General features: G+C 37.2%; 2 protein-coding genes across 2 annotated transcripts; both read right to left on the bottom strand.

The window, feature by feature from the left end:
* Positions 1-4,849: 4,849 nt before the first annotated feature.
* LOC110934756 (acylsugar acyltransferase 3) lies at positions 4,850-6,288 on the bottom strand. Its single transcript, XM_022177574.2, has one exon. It carries the CDS (start codon positions 6,286-6,288, stop codon positions 5,011-5,013), a length of 1,278 nt encoding a protein of 425 aa, XP_022033266.1. The 3' UTR covers positions 4,850-5,010.
* An 8,944-nt stretch (positions 6,289-15,232) lies between these two features.
* On the bottom strand, positions 15,233-18,236 carry LOC110934757 (COBRA-like protein 4). Its single transcript, XM_022177575.2, has 5 exons — positions 18,151-18,236; positions 17,425-17,881; positions 16,439-16,586; positions 16,085-16,341; positions 15,233-15,724 (listed from the first exon to the last, which is right to left on the bottom strand). The coding sequence occupies exons 2-5, from the start codon at positions 17,867-17,869 to the stop codon at positions 15,435-15,437; spliced, it is 1,140 nt and encodes a 379-aa protein (XP_022033267.1). The 5' UTR covers positions 17,870-17,881; positions 18,151-18,236; the 3' UTR covers positions 15,233-15,434.
* Between the last annotated feature and the right edge of the window lie 1,325 nt (positions 18,237-19,561).

Here is a 19,561-nt window from a genome sequence, read left to right as displayed (position 1 = left end):
CCTCGTCAGGGAAACCATCAGCAAGAGGTAAATTATCGCATAAGTCTGGTAGTGCGAACGACTGGAAGTTGTCCTCGTCCTCTGATAACATATCAGGATCACTCTCCGTGTCTGACATAAATATCTCTGGCTCGGGTATAACCTCGTCGTCTGATACGACAACCATCGGGTCATGGGTATCGGATACCCCACTCTCGGAAGACGACATGATACCTGAAACATAACAATCATAATATGTGCACGTATATTAACCACTATCACTTACCATGCAATCAAGACAGTTATCACTCAATCACGTATTCACATTATCCTTCATGAAACTTTTTCTATCTTTCCTAGTCTACCAGTCTGCATGGGGTTTGTGATTGCAATCGTGTTTCTTGTCTTTCCTTTTGTAAAACGTTTGTTCCATGGATCTGGGCGTTTCGTGTATGCAATGAAAAATATGTTGTAAAAATATTTTCGTGAGAGCCCTAATGATTGTAGTCTAGACTCGAGAAAGAATCCTAGTTCGCCACAATCGAAGCTCTGATACCAAACTGTCACACCCTGACTTTTGCGAAAGCATGATAATGTGTGACTTGCTTAATATCATTGCATTCCCCAGACGACTCTACATGAGTCTCTTTCTTCTTCGCTTCAGAAATTGAAAACTTGCCCAACCTAATCGCTTCTTCAGTGAGTGCCACACTCAAATCAATTGCCTCAGTAATTGTTGGTGGCTTGGAAGCAGTCACCATGCTCAGTATCTGAGGTGCCAAGCCCCAGATGAAATGTTCTATCCTCTTAAACCCCGGTTCTACCAAGTAAGGAACCACGCGAGACAAATCATTAAATCTCTGCACATACTTAGCTACTTTAGGACCTTCCATTTTCAGATTCCAGAATTCAGTTTCCGACTTCTGGATCTCGGCTCAGGAGCACCACTTCTTTCGCATCAGTTCTTTCAATTCATCCCATAACAATGCATATGCAGCAGTCTCATCCAATTCTGAACCTGAAGGTTCCACCATGACAGAGCCCCATCTAGAAATAGTCCAGAAATGTACGTGACCTGATGCCCTGGAGCACATTTACTCATCCGCAAAACAAAATCCGTCTTCTCAACCCATCTCACGAAAGCTACGGCACCCCCAGTGCCGTCGAAGTTCAAAGGCTTGTAGTCCAAAAATTTCTTATAGGTACAACCTGTACACAAGCAACATCATTCACAGAAAGCATTAGCAAAGCACACTTGGAAATGTCCGAACGTATTGTAATGTGTCTTAGGTGACTTAAACATTACCGTTAGGTGGGTTATTCCCTAAGGTACCTCCGCTGTGTTCGGAGCGAAGGGCCTCATGTTGGTGTGTTAGAGAATGAGAGGTGTATGGACTTGAGGTCACTTATAAGATCTTCCAACATCATTTTCTCTAATGGTTAATATGTTTGGTAAAGTAGTAGACAAGATCAAATAAAATAACAAATAAAATCCAAGCTGGGGGCCACCTTGTAACCGTAATATGGGGGGGGGGGGGGTGTTTAGTTAGGTAGTAATGGTAAGTTAAGGTTATTAGTTGAAATCTAAGGATTTAGTTAGGGTATATAGTTGTTATGATGTTACATAGGGTGTTATGATGTTCGGGGACCATAACTAGCTTAGAAATGATAAAAGAATGCTTCTAGTGAAAATTTGGTGTTTTGGGTAGTGTCCGGTTGTTTGGTTGGTCACCGGTTCGTTAAGGTGCTAAACAATGCAGTTTAGTGTGCTTTATGTTACCTTTTGTGAAAGTTTTGATTCCCGACACTTAAGAAAGTATTCTGGACCATTTAACCATATTTCTGCATGATAATAAGTTGTTTAAATGCTGATTTTTGCTGAATTCAGCAATTTATGTGAGTTTTAGGCACTTTCCGGCACTTAAACTATCTCTAGGAAGGCAGTTTTATGATCCTTACTTTCCTACACACTATACTAGTGTAACTCTTGGTTTCTGGCACATTCTGTGTCTCAGTACCATGCTTGTCTATGTACTGAATTCCGTCAGCATTTTTCTGATTTGTCTGATAACTGTGCTATCTCTGTTTCGTGCATCATTTAAGTCAATAAAGTGTTGCATGTAGTAATGATATGACATTATGCAATATATGATGCACATGGATGTATATGACAAATATCAGAAGCATTCATGTCATTAATTTTTAAATCAACACAATCATTAAAGCATTAATCATTGTCTAATTATTGTACGGATACATGCAATTTTTGACAATTGTGACATTTACGCCCCGTTTTAATGCGCCGTTTTTTAACGCATCGGGTTTTACGCCCCATTTTAATGTGCCGTTTTTATGCCCTGTATTTACGCGCCGTTTTTATGCCCCGTATTTACGCGCTGTTTTATCACCCCGTTTTTTTACGGGTCGTTTTTTTACGCCTTGTTTTTACGCGCCGTTTTTTAACGCCACGTTTTAAACGCGCCATTTTCTACACCCCGTTTTTTACGCCCCGTATTTACGCACCGTTTTTTTACAAACACGTTTTTAAACTTTTTTTTTACGAAAACTTTTTTTACGGTTTTAATTTTTTTTTCTACAAAAACTTTTTTTCAAAAAACTTTTTTATAATTTTTTTTTACAAAGAACAAAAATTTATACGAAATTTTTTTTACGGTTTTAACCTTTTTGTTACAAAAGTTTTTTTTTTCACACGCGTTTTTAATTTTTTTTTGCGGTTTTTACGAAATCTTTTTTTACGGTTTTAAACTGTTTTTTACAAAAAAAAAAAAAATTTACAAAAACTTTTTTTTACAAAACTTTTTTACAAAGAACAAGAATTTATACGACAACTTTTTTATGGTTTTAACATTTTTTTACAAAAGCTTTTTTTACACATGTATTTTTAAACATTTTTTATAAAAACTTTTTACGTGTGTAAATGAACAGTTTTTACAAAAAAAACTTTTTTACGGGAAACTTCTTTTACGAAAACTTTTTTAACTTTTTAAACTATTTTTACGACAATTTTTTTGCATTTACACACACCCAAAACAAATATTTGACTTAAAGATTCACCCAACAAAACACATAACACTCATAAAACAACAAAGATTACAGAAACCAAATATAAATGTAATCTTGACACATCCCCTAAACAAATTACACAAAATCTTGAAGCCTAATGTTATAAATCTTTCCATAAACAGCACACCAGAATGCAGAATGCAGTGTAGCTTACATAACACTCACAAAACAGAAAAAGATAACATAAATGAAATAAAATTGTAACCTTAACACACCCACACCCACTAAACAAATCACCCAAAATCTTGAATGCTCATGACACAAATCATTACACAAACAATATACCAAAATGCAGTGTAACTAGAAAACCAAGAAGCATAAACCATCTCCGCCGTCGTCCCATCTCCGTCGCCGACCAACCACCTCCCACCACCGTCTTCCGCCGCATTCGACTTACCACCACCAATCAAACATATTCTTTGTTCCTTGATTTGAGTATGAGAAAACCCAGAAGCAGAAACCATCCACCTCCGTCGTTGTCCCATCTCCGTCGTCGTCCGATCTCTAAACATCTCCGCCGCATTCGACTTACCACCTCCATCTCCTTCCCATCTCCATCGCCGTCCCATATCTAAACATCTCCACCGCATTCGACTTACCATCTCTGTCGCCGTCCCATCTCTAAACATCATCTCCGTCGTCGTCCCATCTCCGTCGCTGACCAACCACTTCCCACCACTGTCTTCCGCCGCATTCGAGTTACCACCACCAATCAAACACCTTTTTTGTTCCTTGATTTGAGTATGAGACAGAGAGAGATGAGGGAAGATGGTGGAACGATTTTGAGAGAGAGAGAGATTAGGGGATTCAAAATTTGGGATGTGTGTGATGTAAGTCTCTGTGAGACTTTAAAAGCAACAGACAAGACAGAGAGATTGGACAGTTTAAGTAAATGACTAAAATACCCTTTAGGGTATAAAATAATAGTGTATATATGGCAATGTCTGATTGGTGGAGTGTGGTTCTCGTGGTTTTCACAACTGGAGGTGGTTTCTATTTTAGCGGTTCCCTATATATATATATATATATATATATATATATATATAAAATAGAAAACCAATAGAGTTAATTACACAAATGGGTCCTGTGGTTTCTAGTTTGTTTCGCCTTAGGGTACTAACTTTTTTTTTAACATGTTAAGGTCCCGTGATTTACGTTTTGTAACACATTAAGGTCCTCAGCCTAACGGCTGTTAAAAACAAACGTTACACACCCTCACGTGCACATCACGTGAGGGTATTTTCGTCCAATGCCATATATATGAACAGGCTGTTGAGGATGAACAAGAATAAAGAAGGGTGCAGGGTTTTTATATATATGGCATTGGACGAAAATACCCTCACGTGATGTGCACGTGAGGGTGTGTAACGTTTGTTTTTAACAGCCGTCAGGCTTAGGACCTTAATGTGTTACAAAACGTAAACCACGGGACCTTAACATGTTAAAAAAAAAGTTAGTACCCTAAGGCGAAACAAACTAGAAACCACAGGACCCATTTGTGTAATTAACTCAAACCAATATTAAATATAAACTTATATCTTAGGCCCATTTAAGACTACCAACCACAAAATTTATAACCATTAGTTATGAGCTATATATCCATTTTAGTTTAAAAAACAATAATAACAATGAGTTGGAAAAAAAATAGTTTACATTGTTTATTTCGTTGAGACCTAAGGGACACATTTTTTCAAACTTGAACAAAGCATCTGAATTCTCAGAACCGGCCACAAACCTCACTAAATATGAAGAACGATAGCCAAAAATTAAAACAAAATTCATGAAATGCCATGCTTCAAATACTTATTAATTAACAGAAAAGAAAAACTCCTAATTTTGCTTAAATAATTAAAGTCGTCCTCATCAGGGTTTATAGTATCAAGCCTTAAAATAGGCTAAATATGAAATTATTGGTAACAATAACAAATCAAATCAACCAAAACAACATTACCAGTCTTCAATATATGCAAGAAGCTCTTCATCCTTTTCAAAAATGGGCATTTCTTCTTTCTGCAAATGCACTAGTGCTTCAATACCATCACCATTGGGAGCATCCAAAAAGATAACACCATTGTCATCCACATCCGGATATCTTGTCACCACTTTCACCGGATTCCCCCACCCGAAATCGACACCGTAAAACGGAAACCGACACAAGCTAGAACTAATAAAAGATTCACTTTCTTCATCCCCTAACATTGTCAATGTGTTCAAATGATGTTGGGCCACTTCTTGCTCATTTCTCAGTCCATCAAGCTTCAGTTTTTCTTTCTGCAGCTCAGCAACAACCTCATGCAGCATGATTTCACTTGAACTTGCAATCTTTGTAGCCAGCAAAGTCATGACATTTCCTGTTGCAGCCTCAGGACTGTTTTTGATGATCTTCTTCCTCATGTTCACGCAATGCGCTAACAATGCTGGCTTGAAATCACCCGACTTCATTGCGCTGGCACGTGCAACGCATTTGAATAGTAAACATGTCAGTAGTTCGACTCGAGTAGGGTTCGATGGCATTGCACCCATTGTTAGAACCCTCTCCTTGAGCTCTCTCAGTTTTGAGTTTGAAAAGATGAATCTTCTAGCTATAAAGTTACCTTTGTATGTGCCCTTGTTCATAACCTCAGGGATTTTGAGTGTTTCAACATTTGTGGAGGAAATGAAATTAGGGTTTGTTGGTGACAGGCCCCGTGTGACAATAGCCCAATGGTTAATGAAGCTGGCTGCTGCATAACCATCGGCTATTTTGTGAGATATGGCCACAGCTATTGCAGCTCCACCACCTGCAAAATAGTTCACCTGAACCTTGATCAAACTATCCGGTCCAACTTTGTTATTTGGAAGTAGTTGGTCCAATGTTTCATCTTGGTTTCTGTTGGTAACGAAGTCTTCGATTCGACTGTCGTTAGCAGCTTCGATGAATGCAATGCCTTCGTCGTTACAATCTACGTAGGAAGTTGAGGATGGTGGGAACCTACCCGCGAACGGGTAGTATTGTGTTAAGCAGTTAGATAATGACTTTTTTAAAATGCTGGTGTTACCATTGTTGTAATGTTTGTAGAAGAACACTTTTGGCATGAGAAATCTGGGAGCAAATTGATCGAGTAATGAAAGGTTATGAGTTTTGAGGTGAAGAGGTGTTGGGGATGATGGTTTGATGGTTTCTTGAGATATGATGGTGTGAAGTTGCCTAATTCTACCAAACCTTTTGGCCATGAACATGTTCATTGTGTAAATTGCAAGCATTGTAAGATGCAAGTATGCGTACATGAGTATATATACTAATATTATAGAATTATAGATGATATATAAGACTAAACAGAGTATAATAGATGAGATAATGTAATACATGTGATATATCAACATAAAGGGTTAAAAAACAATCTTAGTGTAATATTTGACTATTCGTAGACTAATTTATCATAATATGATATGATATTATATCATATAGTATAATAATATAATGTTAATGTAACATAATATGATACGATATGATAAGATACAATACGAGATGAGATGTGATATGATACAATAAGCTACGATGCAACACGATACAAGATATATGATACGATACGATATGATATAATATAGTATGATATAATAATGATATGAATTCAATACGATATGATATATGTGATATGATACGATATAATATGGTATGATACGATACGATATGATACGTGATATCATATGATACGATACGACACTGATATGCTATGACACAATATGATATGATATGATATGATAAGGTATAATGTGATACACAACGATATGATATGATAAACATGACACGATACATATGATATGATACAATACGATATGATATATATATAGGGGAGTTTCATTTGAAAAGAAAATTAAATTAAGAAAAAAAAAAGAACAAAAGATACAGTTGTAAAACATTAAATAATTTTTCTCTCATCTCATTTATTATTATCTTTGACTAATTAATTAGTCATAAACACTATCATCATCCACACTAAAATTTTTGCCTACATACATCAAAATTTATCTTACACATTTTGAATTTTTTCCTAAAGAACTCGTAATTCATCTTACACACCCCGTTAGTCATCATACACACCTCGTAATTTATCCTACACATTAAATTAATTTTTTTTTCTTTTTTGAAAAAAAATTATTTTTTTAAAAATAAGTTACAAATTTAATGTAGTTAGCTATGGTACGATGTGATAAGATACAATTTGATACATTATAATATGTAATATGGTATTATATTATGTCAGTATATCTTAATGAAAATATTTTTGGTACCAGCATAATATAATTAGAATATCATCAAAGTATTATTATATCGATACATAATAAAATAGGTATACAACATATGAATTTAAATACTTATTATAGTTTACTTAACCTTATAATTATTAGAATATCATCAAAGTATTATTATATAGAATGATTATGTTTTAACACAAGTTATTAAATCCTACAATCATATCATTTCAATTACAAAGCAATTTTATTTATATTAAAGTGATCCAGTTACACGTATTTGTGTTTGAATGATATTCTAAATATGAAATATATAAATCTCATATTATCATAACTATTAATTTGTGTTTGAATGAGATACTAAATATGAAATATATAAATCTCTTATTGTCATAACTATTACTAATATTATTAAGAAAATAATAATATCCAGTATTCCAGTTAAATATAATAAATGTAAATAACTACACATTTTATATATACTTGTGGGGGATGTAAACTTTTTTTAAACCTTGTATTGCAAATTGGAGAAATTAATTGGTTTGGGAATACAAAGAAAGAGCTCATTTTCTATAACAACTAGAATCTATATCTATACTATATAATAAAAGAAACCACTTTGTGGACACTTGTCATCATATTAGGTCATCCCTTATAGATAATTATTATTTTAATTTAATCTCTTATAATTAATTATAGATAACTCTTCTAATAAATATTTTACTTAATACTTTTTTTAATTTACATTGTACATATTATTTATTGATGGTAAATATATGGATTGTTGACATTGTTATTGTATATTAACGTCTCTCTCGTCAGATCAAAAGTAGTCGGTCATCCACATAATATTTAATTATTTACATATTACTTATTAAGTAATTAAAAAAACAATTAACTCATGTGTGTTCTAACATCTAGGTTAATAACATAATAAATAAATAATTGATAATCAAGTTAAGAAATTGAATGGTAGCATATTCGTGGTTTCTTTCGAAGAATACTAGGTTATAACCCGTGTATTACACGGGTTGAATAAATAAATTTTATATACTAAATAATAAAACAATATATCTATAAAAACATCTTTTATTGCACGGGTTGAATAAATATAATTTTATATATATTAAATCTTAAAAAAGTTATATCTATAAGAACCATATTGTACGGGTTGAATAAATGTAATTTTATATATCAAATAAAAAAATATATCTTTAAAACCACATGTATTACACGGGTTGAATAAATGTAATATTGTTTACCAAATAATAAATAATACATCTTTAAAAAACCTCATTTATTATACGGGTTTGAATAAATGTAATTTTCTGTACTAAATAATAAAAAAATACATATCCTTAAAAAACCCCATGTATTGTACGAATAGAATAAATCTAATTTTATATATCAAATAATAAAAAGTTATCTCTTAAAAAACTTCATGTATTACATGGGTCGAGTAAATGTAATTTTGTATAGTGAAAATGAAAATATTTAATATATTAATACAAAAATATTAGTTAATCTTATTTTAAGTTTCGTAAAATTTATTTGATAACAAACTAAACAAAATGTTCAAATATATACTTAATATCAAATTACATAACTAAGTTTGAATTTGAAGTAAATAGATAAATATATTGTTTTATTATTTAGTATATAAAATTTATTTATTCAACTCGTGTAATACACGGGGTTTAGTTTTATATATAAAGGCCTCGACTAGCAAGTAACTGGCTTTAATATTACGGAGGCACAATGAAGGAAGATAATTACAATTTTTTTAATGATAAATTAACCTTATCACCACATCATGTCACTTGAGGACATATAATATACAACATACAAGAGCTCATGGAAAGATAATTAGAGTGTTTGTGAATTGAGAATTCGGCTAATAAAAAGGTTTTGAGTCTAAACTATTTTGCTTAGGCCATGAAAGATTATAATTACATGATAATTTGGAGAAAAGAAACAGCTGGTGAGAGGCCCAAATTGATGTCGATTGGCAGGAAAAATAAATAGATTTTTAAAGCGAATTGAAGCCATCAACCATCTCAAGGCAACCTTGCAGTTGACTTCTTTTTGTGTGCTAAACTCGATGAGAGTCAGAAATTTTAAAACATGATTTTAATTGCAATCGTTGGAACAAAAGGTGAGAAGGCCGTATCGAAATTTACCGGTCGAAAAGACGAACCCAAGGGAATATCATGATATAGCAGGGCTTGAAAATCAAACCTCTTTCTTATCTACTTCAAAATATGGTCGAGGTGTTAAAACATGTCTACTTAAAAAAATTGGATATAAAAATGTGTGTATATATACATATAAAACTGAAAATCACATTTAATATCTGAATTTGATTAATCCCGATTAATCTCTAGAACCGACTAGCGCCTAGTGTTTCTTACAACACTGGGAAGAACAATGCGTAGGAACTTACATAATGTGTGTCCAAATTATATCGAACATTGAGTTAACAAGTGGCAATCCAACTATGTGTTAATTCTAATTGTGTTTAAACATTTGAATGAGAATGTTAATCAAATGCATGTGAATTTTATTCATTTTGATGTGATTGATTCGACAAATGGTTTATACTACGCATTATTAGTTTAGTTAAGGATCCTACAATAGGTGTGCCTTACATGGGTGGTACTCTAGGTGAATTGTTTTTTTTTTTTGAACGGTCAACGAATCCTCCAAATGGGCTACTGGCGAAATTCACCACATCGGGATACACTCGCCTTCCAAACCGGGGAAAACCCTCACCTAGGGCCGAAGCCCGTGAACACTCGCCCGAAGGCACGACAGTGCGGTGAGGTAAAACCCGCTCAGTTCAAGGATCGAACTAGCGATCGCCGCCTACTCGCCTAGTCTCCCATCATCACCAGGTGCCGCAGAAACTAAATGCTAGGGGCAGGAATTGAACTTGGGTCACTTGGAACACAAGGTCCCTCCCTTACCACTCCACCACTAGCTCATTGGCACTCTAGGTGAATTGTAGGATCAAGATAAATCATGTTTATGTAGCTGATTCACATATTAAGTCTAAAGCCTGAAACTAGTAGTGTTTCTTGTTTCTTATCTTCAAAACCAATTAAAGCGTTATTGTATTTTTTGTGTTTGTTGCCTCTTAATTTTATGGCAAACTAGTTTGGCTTACTTTATGTGAATAGATGCAACAAGTAATGAAATTTAACCCAATAAATTCAATTTCAACATAATAGAGAAACAGTATTTGTGATAGTATTATGTAATATTCTCTCCAAAATAGGAGATTGATTGTAATCTTTATATATTGATGTGAATGAATGAGAAGAAGGCAAGAGAGTTACATTCTTTCATGGTATCAAACCTCTCATAAACCCTAGCCGATCCTGTCCTTTCTCTCCCACCTCTTTCCCTGCGCCACCCTTCTTCTTGTTCATCATGTCTTCGTCTTCCCCACATCCGGCGGTCACAGTTACCTCCATTAAAACCCTCATCCCGATTACTCTTGACATCGAAACAGGCCACTATACCACGTGGTCTGAGATGTTCAAAATTCAGTGCAAGGCTCACCTAGTGTTCGATCACTTACAACCTAAACAGGAAACAGCAACCTCTTCTTCATCTACCACCGGCAAAGAAACGGAGAAATCGGCCACGACTGAAACATGGGAACGGCTGGATTCTATTGTGCTACAGTGGATTTATAGCACTATTTCCACCGACCTCCTCCACACCGTCCTCAAACCCGACACCACCGCCTACGATGCTTGGACCACCATCGCCAACATATTTCAGGACAATAAAGCCACCCGTACCATCGACCTGAACAACAAGTTTGCCAACACTCATCTTGATCAATTCCCGAACATGTCTGCTTACTGTCAAGCACTCAAGGTAATTTTTGACCAACTGACGAATCTTGGCTCCCCGATCACTGACGAACAGCTTGTTTTGCAACTGCTTACCGGCTTGAATGACCAATATGAGAACACAGCATCAGTTATCCAACAGATGAAACCCCTACCCGATTTTTACGATACGCGTTCCCGGCTATGCATGGCTGAATCACGCAAGCTCAATCAGGTTCGCCATGCAGCGCAGTCGGCTGGAACGGCTCTCCACGCCACTGTCGAATCACGAGACAAGCCCGAGAACAAAGAACAACGTACGGATGTCTCCGAACGGGGACGCGGTCGGGGCCGCGGACGTGGCCGCGGTCGTGGTCGGAATGGCGGCTGGAACAACGGTCGGGGTAACGGCGGCCGTGGGAGCGGGTCCTCCTCGTTTGGTTATGGCGGACAGAACTCAATGCCTGTTGGTGGTTTTTACCCGTGGCCCTTCTTTGCTCCTTGGGCCGGCCCAAATAATAGTGGCAATCAGCCACAACAATCACAACAATGGAACAGTTGGGCCTCTTTACCTCCCTGCCCATACCCAACTAAACCGAACAACCCATCAGCAGGAATCTTAGGCCCTCGCCCGGCTCAGTCTTTTGCCGCCACTCACATGCCCACCGATATCAATCAAGCTATGTATGCTATGTCTCCCAATGATCCATCTTGGGCTATGGATACGGGTGCCACAGGTCACATGACTTCTAACTCTAAACTCTCGTCTTCATTTAATAATAGCATGATTCGAAACATTATTGTGGGAAATGGTCAAACCATTCCCGTGTACGGACAAGGCGACCTTACCCTCCCCCCTCCCCTCCCACCTTTTAAACTAAACCAAGTCCTTTACGCACCCTCTCTAATTAAAAACCTACTTTCTGTTCGTCGTTTTACTACCGACAATAACTTATCTATTGAATTTGACCCGTATGGTTTTTTGGTGAAGGATCTCAAGACTCGGACTCCTATCCTACGATGCAATAGCTCAGGAGATCTCTACACCTTTGATCCTTCTCAAGTCATCAAGCTTACTTCTCCCACCGCTCTCACTGCCATTTCTCCAGACACATGGCATCAACGTCTCGGTCATCCGGGATCGTCTTTATTGCATTCCCTTAAACATTCTAGTTTTATTAATTGTGGACAATTGAAAAATAATGTTTGTCAATCTTGTGTGTTTGGTAAACATATTAAACTACCTTTTATTGATTCAACTAATGTTACAAAATTGCCATTTGATATCATTCATAGCGACCTTTGGACCTCCCTGATACTTAGTACGGGGGGTCACCGTTATTACGTTCTTTTTCTTGATGATTATTCCAATTTTCTATGGACTTACCCTCTTACAAACAAATCCCAAGTTTTCTCTATCTTCACCACCTTCTCAAACATGATTCATACACAATTTGAACGTAAGATCAAACAGTTTCAATGTGATAACGGCACCGAATATAATAATTTTTTGTTTAAACAATTTTGTAATCAACATGGCATGATTTTCCGATTCTCCTGCCCATACACCTCTTCCCAAAACGGAAAGGCCGAACGCAAGATACGGTCCACCAATAATATCATCCGCACACTCTTGGCCCATTCCTCTTTACCAAACACATATTGGCCTCATGCTTTGGAGGTTGCCACCTACCTCCAAAATATCTTACCCAGCAAACTTCTTCATAACATTTCTCCTACCCAAAAACTATACCAACGAATTCCCTTGTACTCGCATCTCCGTGTTTTTGGTTGCCTATGCTACCCTCTCGTTCCTCATACCACTATTCACAAACTCCAATATAGATCCATGCCTTGCGTCTTCCTTGGTTATCCTACCAACCATCGGGGATACAAATGTCTTGACCTCGAAACACGAAAAATTATCATTAACCGTCACGTCATCTTTGACGAAACTACTTTCCCCTTTGCTAATAATCCAAAACCCTCTCTTCACCCTTATGACTTCCTTACCGATAACTTTCACCCTCTACCTTTCCCTCCTCTCGGCCCTAGCCCACCCACTACTGCTACCACCCCTACTTCCACCCCTTCCCCTATCCATCTCGCAACCTCCACCCACTCCCCACCTCATTTATTCGGCCCACCCACTACAACCTCCGATAGCCCAATTACCGCACCTAACAGCCCTCCGCCCAACTCCCCACCGCCCCACTTACATACTGGCCCATCATCCCCCACTCCTCACAGCCCCCCACCTAATTCCACTCAAAGCCCACATGTGATCCACTCCAGCCCAACACCTACCTCCCTTGGCCCATATTCCTCGGCTGCCCACTCCCCATCCACGCCAGCCTCTAACCCAACACCTTCCCCTACCTTACAACCCAATCACACTTCACCTTCGCCCCCTCCCCCCCTCCCACCCGAACCATCCGCACCCGTTCAATGGATGGAATCGTTAAACCGAAAAATATATTTAACCTTCATTCCTCGCCCATCATTCCTATACCTAAAAACCCAAAGGACGCCTTGTCCAACACGGAATGGCATAACGCCATGAACACCGAATTTAATGCTCTTATTAAAAACAAGACGTGGGTTCTAGTTCCGAGGGAGCCTAATATGCATGTGTTACGTAGCATGTGGCTATTTCGCCACAAATTTCGGTCAGATGGTACATTGGAACGATACAAAGCACGCCTTGTTTGCGATGGTAGTAATCAACAACTTGGGGTGGACTGTGGTGAAACATTTAGTCCTGTGGTGAAACCCACTACCATACGCACTGTTTTGTCACTTGCCTTGTCACAATCGTGGCCCATTCATCAACTTGATGTTACCAACGCGTTTCTTCATGGTAACCTTAATGAGACGGTCTACATGTACCAACCTATGGGGTTTCGTCATCAACAATATCCCGATCATGTGTGCTTATTAAAGAAGTCGCTTTACGGCTTGAAACAGGCCCCTCGTGCATGGTACCAACGCTTTACCGATTTTGTTCTTTCCTTGGGATTTCAACAAAGCAAGTGTGACAATTCTCTGTTCACGTATCGCCACAATGGAACTACAGCCTACTTGCTAATTTACGTTGATGACATCATTCTTACAGCATCGACCGACTCTCTTCGCATGCACCTTATGTCTCGTCTCTCTGCTGAATTTGCGATGAAAGACCTCGGGCAACTCAGTCATTTTTTGGGCATCCAAGTTCGACGGCAAGGTAACACCATGTTCCTTTCTCAACAGGTTTACGCAAAGGAGATCATTGATCGAGCCGGCATGTCTACATGTAAACCTGTTGCAACCCCAGTCGACACTAAGCCGAAACTTGGCTCAAATTCGGGCGCTGATTTTGAGGATCCGACGTTGTATCGTAGTCTCGCGGGCGCCCTACAATATTTAACATTCACGCGACCCGATATTTGTTACGCTGTACAACAAGTCTGCATGTATATGCACGCACCAAAAGTCGACCACTGGAATGCTCTCAAACGCATTATCCGATATCTACAAGGTACCTCCTCTCACGGTCTCACCATTGGTACCTCAGCGGACTTCTCTTTACGTGCATATACCGATGCCGATTGGGCCGGTTGTCCGGATACGAGACGCTCCACTTCCGGCTACTGTGTCTATTTAGGGCCAAATATTGTTTCCTGGTCGTCTAAACGCCAATCCGTTATTTCTAGATCTAGTGCTGAAGCCGAATACAGGGGCGTTGCCAATGTCGTTGCTGAGATTTGTTGGCTTCGCAACCTTCTCTTAGAGCTACATCGACCTGTCACCACAGCTAGCCTTGTGTACTGTGACAATATCAGTGCAATTTACTTATCCGGTAATCCTGTTCAACATCAACGTACGAAGCACATTGAACTGGATATTCACTTTGTTCGGGAGCTAGTTCAACGCGGTACAGTTCGTATTCTTCACGTTCCTACGCGTTTTCAAGTGGCTGACATATTTACCAAGGGTCTGCCTAAAGTCTTATTTGATGATTTCCGCTCCAGTCTCAGCATTCGCCCTCCTCTGGCTTCGACTGCGGGGGTGTAATAGACAATGTATAATAGGAAACAGTATTTGTGATAGTATTATGTAATATTCTCTCCAAAATAGGAGATTGATTGTAATCTTTATATATTGATGTGAATGAATGAGAAGAAGGCAAGAGAGTTACATTCTTTCACAACATGTTAGCACCACGAGTGATGTAGCTCACTTCTGATTCTTGCTAACAATAATATATTTAGAAAACTGATACATATCTAAACCATATATCTAATCAGGTCTAGTTCATAGAGACTGATAAAGAATTGCAACTACAACTTGAATGATGACCAGTTGCCCTATATTTGAAGCACGAATAACGGAATTTGGAAGAGACGGGTAAGAAACAGGCAATGGCATTATGCACTCATCACCATTGAAGTAAACTTTTCGAGGGAACGCCCAACCATCATTTAATGTGAATATGTTTCGATCTTTCTTAAGAATCATCTCGCTATACACACTTCCGTTTGAACCAGCTTCTAGTACAACGTCGTTCTTGAGCTTCTCTACACCATAAAACATACCTGTGTCATCTGCATTTGACACAACTCGGTTTAAAAATGGGATGCGAAAACTGGTATTTTAAGTGTTTTCACATTAGTTTTTAAAAAGATTTTTTTTAAGTTCTAGGTGTCTTTAGTAAATTGATAAGTGTTTCTAGAATTCTAGGAGGTTTTTGTAAGCGTTATGTTTTCTAGGGAGTTCGCTACCCAAGGTAGTGGACTCTAAAAAAATCTGACACTAGATGTTCACGTGACAAGCGAACTCCCCAAATACGCTGATATGACAAAACTAAAAAAAGACGAGTCTGCTCCTTTGACTAGCGGACTCCTAGAAATGCTAATGATTTTTCTAGACCATGTAGAAATAAAAACAATTCTTTTCAAACTTACTTATGGATCCATAAACATGAAGAGGCTTGTAGATAAAGCTGTTAACTTCAGCAATATTGTTTAGATTTGGATGTTGAGCAACAAGTGTCCATTTGGTGTAGTTTACATTGTAGCCGAAGTTAGTGATGGCGATCCTCACACGCCAATACGCGTTGTAGTTCTTTTTGACATGCCAATGAACCCGAATTGGGCACATGTGTTGAGTGCATTGCTTCATGGGAACATCACCTTCTATTCGTGATATAGTTGATTGTGTTCTGTATTACAATATTTTTTTTTTTAACAATTATGATCAAGATTTTCGACAATATATCATATTTGCATAAACTTCAAATCAGGCTGCAAAAGGCTTACTTAACACATGCTTCATTGTTCATACAGCCACAAGCGCATGAAGGACATGGCGTAATCTCACTGTTGTAGAAAGATGACATGGAGACGCAGCATGTTGGAGTTTTTGAGGCCCGCAACTGCGAGTAAGTGCACACCAATTGCCATGTCACTGCAAATCAATGGTTATAAATCAGGAAGCGGTCTTAGAGAGGAGAAGACAAGAGGTGGTGTGAACGTGTCGATTTGGGCTATGACTAATGGGTTGAATGAGTCGAACGAGTTCAGGATGTTCAGTCTATTATTAACGCATACAACCTAGTAAATTATTTTGTTCAAAGATTTGTTAGATCATTGTTTTAATGATAAATATTGTTGTTGTCATTATAAATAACACATGTATTATTTAAAGGGAAAATCACGAGAATTACCATTAAACACTCAAACTGACAAAGTGGTCTTGACATTTTAAATTAACCGATTAACCAGAGCTTGACATTTGTGTTTTGGCGGAACAAATTTCAATCTAGCGAAACAAATATAAAAGGTAAAAGGGAAAAAGATAACATATATCTATTTTCGAGTAATGATTTAAAAAAATGGATTAAACGATATTTAGAAAAAAAAACTAAAAAACAAAAATGTTAATTTTATTATTTTTTTTAAGTTACCTCTAATATCAAAATAAATAAATAGCATAATTGAAAAACAACTTTTATATAAGCCAGGTAGCAACATCTGGTTGGTTGGAATTTTTTTTAATGAAAACTAAAAAGTCAAATGATATTTAAAAAAAGTCAAATGCCATTTTGTAGTTTTGATTGGTAAAAAGATAAAAATGACTATTCCGATGATTTTCCCTTATAAACATTGGATGAAAAGACAACCCGCATTTTGACTCATTTTAAACAATGACTTGTTTCAACGTAAACACATTTTGGTCTTTTACTCAACCCGTCTATCTTGCCACCTCAAGGCAAAATTATGCCTGATGGAATCATGAAACTTACTCAAAGCTCGGGTCTTTCTATGTCCACCAGATGTTAAAGAAACCGAAGATGGCACGAGCGACACAGGGCTACAGGTGTAGCCTTGAGCCGGGCCCAACAGGGAGAAATTCCCTGGTGGGCTAACTGTACTATACGTATTCCCCGAGTTCCCAACACTCAACTGAAACGCCGCGATTGAATCCGCAGGATCTTGGCCCATTGAACTTAAGATACCACCCTTGCAACAATTTTGAAATTGTTGGATGTATGGTACTCCAGGCTGCATGTCAATGATTCTTGGATTCTTATCACAAGAGTGAGGAATATCACTAGGGAACTCCTTGCAGTCTCCCTGATCAGTTGCTTGAGCTCCCACAATAGACCAGATTACTTCTTTTTTAGCCCATGTCCATCCTAAGGTCCATCCAGGGCTCGTGATTTGGCGATACATTTGGTAGTTGTTCATCTTCACCACAGCCTGCAAATAGCTTATATTAAGAAACCTTCAATTCATCACAACTTATGGGCTATATTTTTTGTTTATAATGGGTCAAAGATGTAAAATCATAAAAGCTACCGATAAAGGAAATAATATTTGGGTCAAAAGTCGCCTAAAGTGTAGTTTTACTGCATAAAACATTTGGAACAAAAAATGTTTCGTGGTCAACACAACCCATTTAACTTCATACTAATAGCTACTTGTTTTGGCCCGTTATCTAACTTCACAGTTTTCACATGTTTACTTACTACATAGCCATCCGGGGTCCATGAAATAACATCCCAAGTAACAGTTATGTTTGCGGTCGGATCAAAGATATCATATGCCGCTACAACTGCACCAAACAAAGAAGTTTATTTTATAAACAACATTGTGGGAACATAATGGTGGAACCAAGGGAGGATCTAGAGGGTCCACTCACACCCTGACAACTGAAATTAACCAGAATTTTTCTATATAAAAGGTTGAGGTTTTTTTTTCAAGAAAAACGTGAGTTGGACGCTTAAACTATCGTCATCTCAAAACAAAATATGAACGGTTTTTAGGAAAATACAAACTTAAATGGAGGGAGACTATAATTTAGATGAAAACATATATTTTTACATTACACGACCAAAAAACAAGTCCGGCGCAAGTATTTTTTTTGCATGAAAAACACATGAGCATCAACTATATGTAAAAGTACATGGTTTAAGGATACATTTCGTAGCAAAAGATTTATGTTTCTAACCTGCACAGGAATATAACGCAAAAATGATACTAAGTCTGCTCAAAACCATGATCTTCGCCTATAAAAAGACTAGTATTTGCTACAAACATGAAACATATAAAGGGTTCCCAAGTCAGATAACAAGACAGATCAAAGAATAATTTCTAGAGAATGATAAGATTCCAGATCCCATTAATATAATATGGAAATGACGTATAACCCAAAAGTACATGACAAAGATTGGTATGAATTTTTAATTATATGTTTTGATAACCCAAAAGTACATGACAAAGATTGGTATGAATTTTTAATTATATGTTTTGAGTTGGATGTTAATTAATATTATTAAAATGGTGTTGACTTACTAATTATATATTCACCATTTCTATATAGCATCAGCCATGAGGTAGTCCTTTTATTTATAGTTAGTTATGAGTGTAGCATCTGCCAATTGGAGATCGTTCCTATGGTTTCTTTTAATGGGCTTCCATTTGTATGCAAACACATAAAAGTATCCGGTTTTGACTTGATTTTTGTACACAAGCAAACAGTTGTGTAAAACAATCTGAATCTCTTTAAAAAAAAAACAATCTGAATCTGAAACCGATTCGAAATATAATCCGAAACCGATTTGATTGGGAAACGAGAATCTTCTAATCTGGATACAATCCGGTTGGATCCAATCTGAATTTCAAAATTTTAAACCCGCCAGATTTATTTCCGGATCTTCTTGCATCAAATCCGACCTGGATTTAAAGAATTCGTTTATGTTACTTGTAGAAACCTACAAATATGGTTATCGACTCAAGATGGTTATGAAGCGTCGTTTGAATTCAAGTGGTGCAAATGGTTACCGGCAAAATGTAACATTTTTATGTGGAGGGCGGTTCAAGATCGTATTCCTACAAAAACGGCGTTAAGGAGGAGGAATATTGAAGTTCACGATGAAG

The sequence above is a fragment of the Helianthus annuus genome, chromosome 4, assembly GCF_002127325.2.
Source record: "Helianthus annuus cultivar XRQ/B chromosome 4, HanXRQr2.0-SUNRISE, whole genome shotgun sequence".
In the NCBI taxonomy this organism is placed as follows: domain Eukaryota; kingdom Viridiplantae; phylum Streptophyta; class Magnoliopsida; order Asterales; family Asteraceae; genus Helianthus; species Helianthus annuus.
The sequence above is the reverse complement of the archived record's forward strand: the minus strand, read 5'-3'. Positions and strand labels throughout refer to the sequence as shown.